The 11,923-nt window shown below is 63.0% G+C and overlaps 2 protein-coding genes across 2 annotated transcripts; both read right to left on the reverse strand.

Annotated features, from left to right (window-relative positions):
* Nucleotides 1–4,022: 4,022 nt before the first annotated feature.
* Nucleotides 4,023–7,208, reverse strand: LOC149913866 (uncharacterized). The gene is made up of 3 exons (XM_090128613.1): nt 7,142–7,208; nt 4,942–6,045; nt 4,023–4,150 (listed from the first exon to the last, which is right to left on the reverse strand). Exons 1-2 carry the CDS (start codon nt 7,206–7,208, stop codon nt 5,042–5,044), a joined length of 1,071 nt encoding a protein of 356 aa, XP_089984739.1. The 3' UTR covers nt 4,023–4,150; nt 4,942–5,041.
* FDX2 (ferredoxin 2) lies at nt 6,569–11,283 on the reverse strand. The gene is made up of 4 exons (XM_090128813.1): nt 11,126–11,283; nt 10,928–11,034; nt 8,962–9,049; nt 6,569–7,964 (listed from the first exon to the last, which is right to left on the reverse strand). The coding sequence occupies exons 1-4, from the start codon at nt 11,263–11,265 to the stop codon at nt 7,808–7,810; spliced, it is 492 nt and encodes a 163-aa protein (XP_089984939.1). The 5' UTR covers nt 11,266–11,283; the 3' UTR covers nt 6,569–7,807.
* Between the last annotated feature and the right edge of the window lie 640 nt (nt 11,284–11,923).

The raw sequence follows: 11,923 nt of genomic DNA on the forward strand, positions 1-11,923 counted from the left end.
AAATCCCATTGGGCCCCGCCCCCACACCCATAAACCCGCCCCCTACCCCATGGCGACCAATGGGAAGCCTCAAATCCCATTGAGCCCCGCCCCCCATAAACCCGCCCCCTACGCCATAGCGACCAATGGGAAGCCTCAAATCGCATTGTGCTCCGCCCCCCATCCATAAACCCGCCCCCCACCCCATAGCGATCAATGGGATGCCTCAAATCCAATTGGGTCCCGCCCCCCCACAAACCCGCCCCCTACCCCATAGCGACCAATGGGAAGCCTCGAATCCCATTGAGCCCCGCCCCCCCATCCATAAACCCGCCCCCCTCTCACTGGGGGGGTGGGGGGGTCCACTACCCCCCATTATTAATCCGGGGGGGAGGTCAATTCTCAGCCCCTTTCATCGGGGGGGGGCCATTGCCCCCCTATTATCACTCCTGGGGGTGGGGGGGGTCCCTTCTCACTCCTGGGGGGCTCCATCACCCCCCCATTCTCACTCCTGGGGGGGGGGGTCCATTGCCCCCCATTATTAATCCGGGGGGGGGGGAGGTCAATTCTCAGCCCCTTTCATTGGGGGGGGTCCATCGCCCCCCTATTATCACTCCTGGGGGTGGGGGGGTCCATTCTCACTCCTGGGGGGGGGTCCATTGCCCCCCATTATTAATCCGGGGGGAGGAGGTCAATTCTCAGCCCCTTTCATCGGGGGGGGTCCATCGCCCCCCCCATTCTCATTCCTGGGGATGGGAGGGGGGGGGGTCCATACGATCACCCCCTCCCCGGGGGGGGGTGGAGGGGGGGTCCTCAGCCCCGCATTTTGGGCACCGCGCGGCGGGGGGGGGGGCAGCTCCTCCTCGGGATGCTCCAACAGCGGGGACAGCGGCGGCGGTACTTCCGGTACCTGGGAAAAGGAAGAGCGACATTAATATTAATCAGGGGGTTGTTTAATATTCATTAGGGGCTGTTTAATATTCAGTAGGGTGGTATTTTGCCTCCATTAGGCTCATATACTTGGGAGTGGGGGGGGGGGGGGGGGGTTATCAGGGTGCCCCCCCCCCCATTTGGGTTTTATTTTGGGGGGGGGGGGGGTTATGGCGGTGCCCCCCCCCTCTTTTGGGTTTTACTGGGGGGGGTTATGGGGTTGCCCACCCCCCCGAAAATAAAACCCAAAAGGGGGGGAGGGGGTTTATTGGGTGCCCCCCCCCCTTTGGGTTTTATTTTTGGGGGGGTATGGGGTGCCCCCCCCCTCACCGGATTTTATTTGGGGGGGGGGTTATGGGGTGCCCCCCCCCCTTTAGGTTTCATTTGGGGGGGGGGGTTATGGCGGTGCCCCCCCCCTTTGGGTTTTATTTGGGGGGGGGGGTTTATGGGGGTTTCCCCCCCTCCCTTTGGGTTTTATCTGGGGGGGGGTTATGGCGGTGCCCCCCCCCGGGTTTCATTTGGGGGGTAATTATGGGGGGTTTATGGGGCGCCCCCCCCTTAGGGTTTCTTTTGCGGGGGGGATAATGGGGGTTATGGCGGTGCCCCCCCCTTTGGGTTTCATTTGGGGGGTGGGATTATGGGGGTTATGGCGGTGCCCCCCCCCCCTTTGGGGTTTCATTTGGGGGGGGGGTTCACGGGGTGCCCCCCCCCTTTGGGTTTCATTTGGGGGTTGGGATTATGGGGGTTATGGCGGTGCCCCCCCCCCCCCCTTTGGGGTTTCATTTGGGGGGGGGGGTTCACGGGGTGCCCCCCCCCTTTGGGTTTCATTTGGGGGGTAATTATGGGGGGTTTATGGGGTGCCCCCCATTTGAGTTTCATTTGGGGGGGGGGGATTATGGGGGTTATGGCGGTGCCCCCCCCCCATCTTTGGGGTTTCATTTGGGGGGGGGTTTACGGGGTGCCCCCCCCCTTTGGGTTTCATTTGGGGGGGGGTTTACGGGATGCTCCCCCTTTGGGTTTCATTTGGGGGGGGGGATTATGGGGGTTATGGCGGTGCCCCCCCCCCCCTTTGGAGTTTCATTTGGGGGGGGGTTTATGGGGTGCCCCCCCCTTTGGGTTTCATTTGGGGGGGGGGGATTATGGGGGTTATGGCGGTGCCCCCCCATCTTTGGGGTTTCATTTGGGGGGGGGGATTATGGGGTGCCCCCCCATTTGAGTTTCATTTGCGGGGGGGGTTTACGGGGTGCCCCCCCCCTTTGGGTTTCATTTGGGGGGGGGGATTATGGGGGTTATGGCGGTGCCCCCCCCCATCTTTGGGGTTTCATTTGGGGGGGGGTTTACGGGATGCTCCCCCTTTGGGGTTTCATTTGGGGGGGGGTTTACGGGGTGCCCCCCCCTCACCGAATACCGCAGGCGTTGCACAGCGGGGTCCCGTTTTCCGCCGCTCTCCATAACGGGGTCCGCTGGGTTTTGCAGGAGGCGCAGCTCCGCGGGGGGGGCCCTATGGGGGGGGGGACAAAGTGAGGGGGGGGGGCACAGCCGGTTTGTAGCCGCCCCCCCCCCACATTAAAGGATAACGTACCCGCAGCGGGGGGGGCACTGCGTTCGTCTTCGGAGCTGCTCCCCCCCCCCCTCCTCCTCATCTTGGGGGGTCGGCGGTGCGCGGGGGGGGCGCGGGGGGGGCCGAAGCTGTGGAGAGATTTCGGGGGGGGGGGGGGATGTGAGGGGGGGGCCTAGGGGGGGTATTTGGGGGGGGGGCCGAAGCTGTGGAGAGATTTTGGGGGGGGGGGGGAGGGGATGTGAGGGGGGGGCACTGGGGGGTGTTTGGGGGGGGGGGCGCGGGGGGGGCCGAAGCTGTGGAGAGATTTGGGGGGGGGGAGGGGATGTGGGGGGGGGCACTGGGGGGTGTTTGGGGTGGGGGGCCGAAGCTGAGGAGACATTTGGGGGGGGGGGGGGTGTGCGGGGAGGGCCGAAGCTGTGGAGAGATTTGGGGGGGGATGTGAGGGGGGGCACTGGGGGGTGTTTGGGGGGGGGGGGGCGCGGGGGGGTATTTGGGGGGGGAATCAAGGGAGTATTGGGGGGGGGGACACATGGGGAGGGGGGGGGGCACGGGGGGCACATGGGGATATGGGGAGATGGGGGGGGGGGCACATGGGGATGCTGTGTGTGGGGGGGGGGGGACACCGCCAATTGGGGGGGGGGGGCACCCAAGGGTGCTGACCTGCGGTGGGCGGTGATGAGGAGCCCCCCCAAACCGTCGGCTCTGCTGGGGGGGGGCCCCAAACGAAGACTGAAGGTGACCCCACGGAATGAGGGGTCCCAGGGGTCCGCACCTCGCCGGGGGGGGCGCGATTTGCGGCGGGGGGGTCGGGGAGGAATGGGGGGCCCTAAATTGGGGGTCTTCAAAGGGGAATTCGAAAGGGTGGGGGGTTCCGGGGGGGTCTTTAAATTGGGGGTCTCCAAAAATGGGGGGGGACCCAAAGGGGTCTCCAAAAATGGGGGGGGACCCAAAGGGGTAGGGGGACGCAAATTGGGGGTCTCCAAATTTCGGGGGGGCTCCGTATTCAAGATGGTGGGGGGTTCCGGGGGGGTCCTCAAATTGGGGGTCTCCAAAAGTGGGGGGGGGCCCAAAGGGGTCCCTAAAGGTGGGGGTCCTATAGGGGTTCCCAAAGGAGCAGGGGGGCCCAAATTGGGGGTCTCCAAAAGTGGGGGGGTCCGCAAAGGGGACTTCAAGATGGTGGGGGGGTCCGGGGGGGTCTTTAAGTTGGGGGTCTCCAAAATTGGGGGGGGGCTCAAAGGGGTCCCCAAAGGTGGGGTGGACCCTAAAACTGTTCCCAAAGGAGGGGGGGTCCCCAAACTGGGGGTCTTGAAAAAGGATGGGGGCTCTAAAGAGGGTCCCAAAAATGGGGGGGTCCCCAAATTGGGGGTCTCCAAAAGGGATTCCAAAAGTGGGGGGGTCCCTGAAATCGGGGGGGTCCCTAAAGGGGTCCCCAAATCGGGGGGGGTCCCCCAAGGGGTCTCTAAATCGCTATCTAAATGAGGGGGGGTCCCCAAATCGATAGCCGGGGGGGTTCCCAAAAGCGGGGGGGTCCCTAAAACGATGCCCGGGGGGGTCCTCAAAAGAGGGGGGGTTCCCAAAAGAGGGGGGGTCCTCAAAAGAGGGGGGGTCTCCCAACATTGGAGGCTCAGGGCGTCTCCATCCCCAACGCTGGGTGGGCGCGGGGGGGTCCTGGGGGGAGCGCTGTGAAGAGAAAGGGGGGGGGGGGGGTTAGAGAAAAATAGGGGGGGGGGTCCTGGGTGCGCCCCCCCCCCACTGCTCCCATTATTTCCCCCATTTTCCCTTCACATTTCCTCCTTATTTCCCCATTTCCCCCCCATTTTCCCCATTTCCCCCCCACTTTTCCCCATTATTTCCTCCTTCCCTCCCATTTCCCCCCACTTCCGCCCCCTTTCCCCATTATTTCCTCCTTCCCCCCCAGTTCCCCCCACTTTTCCCCATTATTTCCTTCTTCCCCCCCATTTCCCCCCACTTCCGCCCCCTTTCCCCCACTTTTCCACATTATTTCCTCCTTCCACCCCATTTCCCCCCCACTTCTCCCCATTATTTCCTTCTTCCCCCCCATTTCCCCCCACTTCCGCCCCCTTTCCCCCACTTTTCCCCATTATTTCCTCCTTCCACCCCATTTCCCCCCCACTTCTCCCCATTATTTCCTCCTTCCCCCCCATTTCCCCACTGTTCTCCCCATTCCCCCCCCACTTTTCCTCATGCTTTTCTCCTTCCCCCCACTTCCCCCCTCCCTTCCCCCCCCCATTTCCTCATTATTTCCCCCCCCTTTTCCTCCTTCCCTTCCCCTTTTCCCCATTATTTCCTTCTTCCCCCCCCCATTCCCTCCCCTTCCACCCCATTTCCTCCCCATTTCCCCCCCTTCCCCCCCATTTCCCCCAGTTTTCCCACTACTTCCCCCCCCATTTCCCCATTATTTCCTCCCTCCCCCCCCATTTCCGCCCCCATTTCCGCCCCCCCCCCCCCACCTGTTCCCGGTGCCCCCCCCCCTCCGCGCTCCGTTTCCGTGCATTGCTGGACGTTCCGCGACCTCCAGCGCCGCTCCCGAACCGAACCGAACCGGGAAACTCAACGGGGGTGGGACCGAACCGGATCCGAGCCGAACCGGGACCCGAACCGAACCGGGAAACTCAACGGGGATAAGACAGGGCTGAACCGAACGGGACCCGAACCGAACCGAGAAACACAACAGGGATGGATGGGACCGGGACCCGAACCGGACCGGGAGGAAACCGAACCGGGAAACCCAATAGGGATGGGATGGGACCGGGACCCGAACCGAGAAATCCAACAAGGATGGGATGGGAACGAACCGGGACCCGGACCGGACCGGGAGGGAACAGAACCGGGAAACCCAAAAAGGATGAAATGGGACCGGACCGAGAGCCGAACCGGACCGGGAAACCCAACCGGGATGGGATGGGACGGGACCGGGACCCGAACCGGACCGGGACGGAACCGAACCGGGAAACCCAAAAAGGATGAGATGGGACCGGACCGGGAAGGAACAGAACCGGGAAGCTCAACAGGGATGGGACAGGACGAGACCGGGACCCGAACCGAACCGGGAAACCCAACCGGGGTGGGATGAGACGGGACCGGGACCCGGACCGGACCGGGAGGGAACAGAACCGGGAAACCCAACCGGGATGGGATGGGACCGGGACCCGAACCGGACCGAGATGGAACCGAACCGAGAAATCCAACAAGGATGGGATGGGACAGAACCGGGACCCGGACCGGACCGGGAGGGAACAGAACCCAGAAACCCAAAAAGGATGAGATGGGACCGGACCGAGAGCCGAACCGGACCGAGAAGGAACAGAACCGGGAAACCCAACCGGGATGGGATGGGACGGAACCGGGACCCGAACCGGACCGGGACGGAACCGAACCGGGAAACCCAAAAAGGATGAGATGGGACCGGACTGAGAGCCGAACCGGACCGGAAAACCCAACCGGGATGGGACCGACCCGAACCGGGACCCAACAGGACCCAAACTGGGGCTGAAGTGAAGCGATAAGGGAACCGAACCGGAAACCGAACCGGGTCACAGCGGTACCGAATCGGCCTTAAAACAGCCGCAGCTGTGAGGGGGAGGGGAGTGGGGCCCTATGGGGCGATGGGATCCATGGGGCGGGGGAGGGGGAGGGGTCCTATGGGTTCCGCCCCCCCCCCCAAATAAAAGAAACCCAACACCAGCAGCCTGGGGGGGTCCCCAAAACATTTTATTTAAGGGGGGGGTCTCCATCCCATCATATTTGGGGGGGGGGGGGGCGGGGGTCCATATCCCATCCCATCATCTTTTATGGGGGGGGTCTCCATCCAATCCCATTATATTGGGGGGGGGGTCCTCATCTCCATCACTCTCAATATTCTCTTTTGGGGGGGGTCCCCAACCCACCCGTTCATCTTTTTTTTTGGGGGGGGGGGTCCTCATTCTATTATATACAACGGGGGGGTCCTTATCCCATCCCATTATATTTGGGGGGGGGTCCCCATCCCATTATATTGGGGGGGGGTCCTCATCTCCATGGCTTTCAATACATTTTCTTTTTGGGGAGGGGTCTCCATCCAATCCCATTATATTTGTGGGGGGGGTCCTCATCTCCATGGCTTTCAATATGTTTTATTTTGGGGAGGGGTCTCCATCCAATCCCATTATATTTGGGAGGGGGGGGTCCGCATCCCCATGGCTTTCAATACATTTTCTTTTTGGGGAGGGGTCTCCATCCCATCCCATTATATCTGGGGGGGGGGGTCCTCATCTCCATGGCTTTCAATACATTTTCTTTTTTGGGAGGGGTCTCCATCCAATCCCATTATATTTGGGGGGGGGGGGTCCACATCTCCATCCCTTCCAATGCAATTTATTACAGCGGGGGGTCCCCCCACATCCCATCACGTTTTATTTTGGGGTGGGGGTCCCCATCCCATTATATTTGGGGGGGGGTCCTCGTCTCCATGGCTTTCAATACGTTTTATTTTGGGGGAGGGGTCTCCATCCAATCCCATTATATTTGGGGGGGGGGTCCGCATCTCCATCCCTTCCAATGCAATTTATTACAGCGGGGGGTCCCCCCCCATCCCGTCACGTTTTATTTTGGGGTGGGGGTCCCCATCCCATTATATTTGGGGGGGGTCCGCATCTCCATGGCTTTCAATACATTTGATTTTTGGGGAGGGGTCTCCATCCAATCCCATTATATTTGAGGGTGGGCTCCGCATCTCCATCACTCTTAATATTCTCTTCTGGGGGGGGTCCCCAACCCATCCCATCATCTTTTCTTTTGGGGGGGGTCCTCATTCTATTCTATTATATACGAGGGGGGGGGTCCTTATCCCACCCCATCATATCTTATATTTGAGGGGGGGTCCCCATCCCATTATATCTGGGGGGGGGTCCTCATCTCCATGCCTTTCAATACATTTTCTTTTTGGGGAGGGGTCTCCATCCAATCCCATTATATTTGGGGGGGGGGTCCGCATCTCCATCCCTTCTAATGCAATTTATTACAGCGGGGGGTCCCCCCCCATCCCATCACGTTTTATTTTGGGGTGGGGGTCCCCATCCCATTATATTTGGGGGGGGGGTCCACATCTCCATGCCTTTCAATACATTTTCTTTTTGGGGAGGGGTCTCCATCCAATCCCATTATATTTGGGGGGGGGTCCGCATCTCCATCCCTTCCAATGCAATTTATCACAGCGGGGGATCCCCCCACATCCCGTCACGTTTTATTTTGGGGTGGGGGTCCCCATCCCATTATATTTGGGGGGGGTGATGGTGACGGTGGGGGGGGGGGGTTCCGCTGCCCCCCCCCCAATTGGGGTCAGTGCCCTTTGGGGACGTGGCCGTCCACGTAGAAGTTGCGGGTGACGCGCGGCAGAGTGAAGACAGCGCCCTCCAGCGGCGGGAGGAGCGTCAGCTGGCAGCACAGCCGCGACTCCACGCGCAGCTGCGGGGCTGCGTCCAGGAGGTCCTCCTCCCTGGGGGGGGGGGATTAATTACGTTAATTAAGTGGAGGGGGGGGGGTGGGGGGATTGGAGGAGGGGGGAGGAGGGGGGAGGAAGGGGGGGTGGGGATTGGAGGGGGGAGGAAGGGGGGGTGGGGATTGGAGGGGGGAGGAGGGGGGGAGGGGGGGGAGGGGGGAGGAGGGGGGGGAGGGGGGGGGAAGGGGGGGGAGGAGGGGGGGATTGGGGGGGGGAGGGGTTTGGGGGGGGGAGGAGGGGGGGATTGGGGGGGGGAGGGGTTTGGGGGGGGGAGGAGGGGGGGGGGAAGGGGGAGGAGGAGGGGGGGATTGGGGGGGGGAGGAGGGGGGGAGGGGGCAAGGGGGGGTGGGGGGAGGGAGGGGGATTTCGAGGGAGAAATGGGAGTATGGGGGGGGGGGGTCCTCCTCCCTAAGGGGGGGAGAAAATTAATTACGTTAATTAACTGGAAGGGAGGAGGAAGGGGAGGGGAGAGGAGGGGTGTCTCAAGGGAGTGTGGTGGCGGTTGGAGGGGGATTTGGGGGGGGAAATGGGGGTTTGGGGGGTGGTATTGGGGGGGGGGGGGTGTCCAGGAGGTCCTCCTTCCTATGAGGGAGGGAGTAGAAGTTAATTACGTTAATTAACTGGGATGCGGGGGCCGTCTGGGGGGGGGGTTGGTCCTAAGTGAAAGTCACAGTCATGAGGTGGGAGGGGGATGTGGGGGGGGGGAAGGGTGGCTGTGTGTGTGGTTCTCCTCCCTAAGGTGGGGGGGTGGGGGGGGGGGGTGAGAAAGAAATTAATTAAGTTAATTGATTAAGTGGGAAGGGAGATTGGGAAGGGGGGTGGGGTGGTGGTGAGAGGGGGATCGGGGGGGAGAAATGGGGGTATAAGGAGGGGGGGGGGCTCGTTTGGGGAGGGGGGGCTGTGTTTTTTGGGGGAATCATTTGGGGGCTGGGACTCAGGGAGTCTTTGGGGGGGTCTCAGGGTTGGTTTTTTTTTTGGGGGGGGGGGTGTTTACCTCTCGCTGGGGGGGGGCAGCCGCTCCAGGTGTGGGGTGCTGACGTAGACGTGGCACGTGGAGCAGGCCAGGGACGCCTCACACGCCCCTATAGGGGGTGGGGGGCAACGTGAACACCCAGGACCCCCCCCCCCCCCCGCATCCTAATCCCAATCCCATTCCTGATCCGGTTTCAGCCCCCAAACCCGCTCCCAATCCCAATCCCAGCGCCCGCCACAATTCCTCATTCCTCCCCCATTCCCACACCCCACAACCTCCCCCCCTCATAACCCCCCCCCCATATCCCTATAGAAACCCCGCACCCCCACCCCGCATCCCATAACTCCCATGGGAACCCCTTAACCCCCCCCCACGTCGTACCCCCCCCCCCCCCCAGGATTCCCCCCCCTATTCCCGCATCCCCTATAGGAACCCCGCACCTCCTCACCCCCCGACACCCCCCATAGGAACCCTATAACCCCCCCACCACACCTCATACCCCCCCCCCCCTAAGATCCCCCCACCCCCTATAGGAACCCCGCACCTCCTGACCGCCCCGCACCCCCCATAGGAACCCCATAACCCCCCCACCACACCTCATACCGCCCCCCCATGACCCCCCCACCCCAATTCCCGCATCCCCTATAGGAACCCCGCACCTCCTGACCCCCCCGCACTCCCCCATAGGAACCCCATACCCCCCCCACCACACTTCAGACCCCCCCCATGAGCCCCCCACCCCAATTCCCGTATCCCCTATAGGAACCCCCCACCTCCTGACCCCCCCGCACCCCCCATAGGAACCCCATAACCCCACACCTCATACCCCCCCCCCCCAAAATCCCCCACTCCTATTCCCACATCCCCTATAGGAACCACGCACCTCCTGACCCCCCCTACCCCCCCCATAGGAACCCCATAACCCCCCCCCACACCTCATACCCCCCCCCCATGACCCCCCTATTCCCGCATCCCCTATAGGAACCCCCCATCTCCTCACCCCCCCCGCAGCTCCTCATAGGAACCCCATAACGCCCCCACACACCTCGTCCCCCCCCCCCATGACCCCCCCCACCCCAATTCCCGTATCCCCTATAGGAACCCCGCACCTCCTGACCGCCCCGCACCCCCCATAGGAACCCCATAACCCCCCCACCACACCTCATATCCCCCCCCTAAGATCCCCCCACCCCCTATAGGAACCCCGCACCTCCTGACCCCCCCGCACCCCCCATAGGAACCCCATAACCCCCCCAACACACCTCGTACCCCCCCTAAAACCCCTCCACCCCAATTCCCGCATCCCCTATAGGAACCCCGCACCTCCTCACCCCTCGCACCCCCCATAGGAACCCCATAAGCCCCTTCCCACCGCCCACCCCCCCAAGACCCCCCCAACCTTATTCCCGCATCCCCTATAGGAACCCCGCACCTCCTCACCCCTCGCACCCCCCATAGGAACCCTATAACCCCCCCACACACCTCATACCCCCCCCCCCATGACCCCCCTATTCCCGCATCCCCTATAGGAACCCCCCACCTCCTGACCCCCCCGCACCCCCCATAGGAACCCCATAACCCCCCCACCACACCTCATACCGCCCCCCCATGACCCCCCCACCCCTATTCCCGCATCCCCTATAGGAACCCCGCACCTCCTGCCCCCCCCGCACCCCCCATAGGAACCCCATAACCCCCCCCACACCTCGTACCCCCCCCTAAAACCCCCCCACCCCTATTCCCGCATCCCCTATAGGAACCCCGCACCTCCTCACCCCCCCGCACCCCCCATAGGAACCCCATAACCCCCCCACCACACCTCATACCCCCCCCATGACCCCCCTACCCCCTATATGAACCCCGCACCTCCTTCCCCCCCCCCCACCCCCAGCATAGGAACCCCATAACCCCCCCACCACACCCCCACCCCACACCTCGTCCCCCCCCCCCATATAGGACCCCCCCCCCGCCCCCCGCCCCCCCGTACCCTCGATCGGAACCCCGCACTCCCTGGCGAGCTGCAGCACGTTGTCCCCCACGCGGCCCCGCGCCTCCACCCTCCGCCCCGCGCTGTCCACGAACACCACGTTCACCCTACGGACGGGACACGGGGGGGGGTCAGCACCACTCAGAGACACCCCCCATCCCCCCCAGCGCTCCTCCCACCCCCGCCCCGCACCCACACCGCTCTCTCGGGCTCCTCCGCCGCCGCGGTGCCGCACAAACCCCGCACCGCAGCGCTGCGCAGCAACCGTCGCCAAAGCGCCCCCGTGGGGGCGGCCATGTTGGGCGCCACGTGACCGCGCCGCGTGACCGCGACGTCATCGGGATGCGACGGAAGTGGCTCGAAGCTCAAACGGGAGGTACTGGAGGGGGCGTGGCTTAGCGCTCCATAGGAATACATGGAGGGGGCGTGGCTTAGAGCTCCGTAGGAACAAAGGGAGGGGGCGTGGCTTAGAGCTCCGTAGGAACACAGGGAGGGGGCGTGGCTTAGAGCTCCGTAGGAACACAGGGAGGGGGCGTGGCTTAGAGCTCCGTAGGAACACAGGGAGGGGGCGTGGCTTAGAGCTCCATAGGAACACAAGGAGGGGGCGTGGCTTAGAGCTCCGTAGGAACACAAGGAGGGGGCGTGGCTTAGAGCTCCGTAGGAACACAGGGAGGGGGCGTGGCTTAGAGCTCCGTAGGAACACAGGGAGGGGGCGTGGTTTAGAGCTCCATAGGAATACATGGAGGGGGCGTGGCTTAGAGCTCCATAGGAATACATGGAGGGGGCGTGGCTTAGAGTTCTATAGGAAAAATTAGGAGGGGGCGTGGCTTAGAGCTCCGTACGAACAAATGAAGGGGGCGTGGCTTAGAGCTCCATAGGAACACATGGAGGGGGCGTGGCTTAGAGCTCCCATTGCCAACAATTGAATGGGGATGGGGGGGCCCTATATATGAAATGGGGGGGGGGACACACACACAACACAGGGGTTCCCAGACA

This window comes from Phasianus colchicus, chromosome 34 (genome assembly GCF_987193195.1).
Source record: "Phasianus colchicus chromosome 34, bPhaCol1.hap1.1, whole genome shotgun sequence".
NCBI lineage: Eukaryota > Metazoa > Chordata > Aves > Galliformes > Phasianidae > Phasianus > Phasianus colchicus.

Excerpts from the sequence above, each read along its gene's own strand:
- FDX2 (XM_090128813.1), bottom strand. The coding sequence starts at position 11,265 with ATGACGTCGCGGTCACGCGGCGCGGTCACGTGGCGCCCAACATGGCCG. Across the intron at positions 11,035-11,125 it reads CGGAGGAGCCCGAGAGAGCG|GGTGAACGTGGTGTTCGTGG; the intron begins GTGTGGGTGCGG and ends TCCCGTCCGTAG. Across the intron at positions 9,050-10,927 it reads GTGCGGGGTTCCGATCGAGG|GGGCGTGTGAGGCGTCCCTG; the intron begins GTACGGGGGGGC and ends CACCCCCTATAG.
- LOC149913866 (XM_090128613.1), bottom strand. The coding sequence starts at position 7,208 with ATGGAGATGCGGAGCCCACCCTCAAATATAATGGGATTGGATGGAGAC. Across the intron at positions 6,046-7,141 it reads CCCCTCCCCAAAAATCAAAT|GCCGATTCGGTACCGCTGTG; the intron begins GTATTGAAAGCC and ends GGCTGTTTTAAG.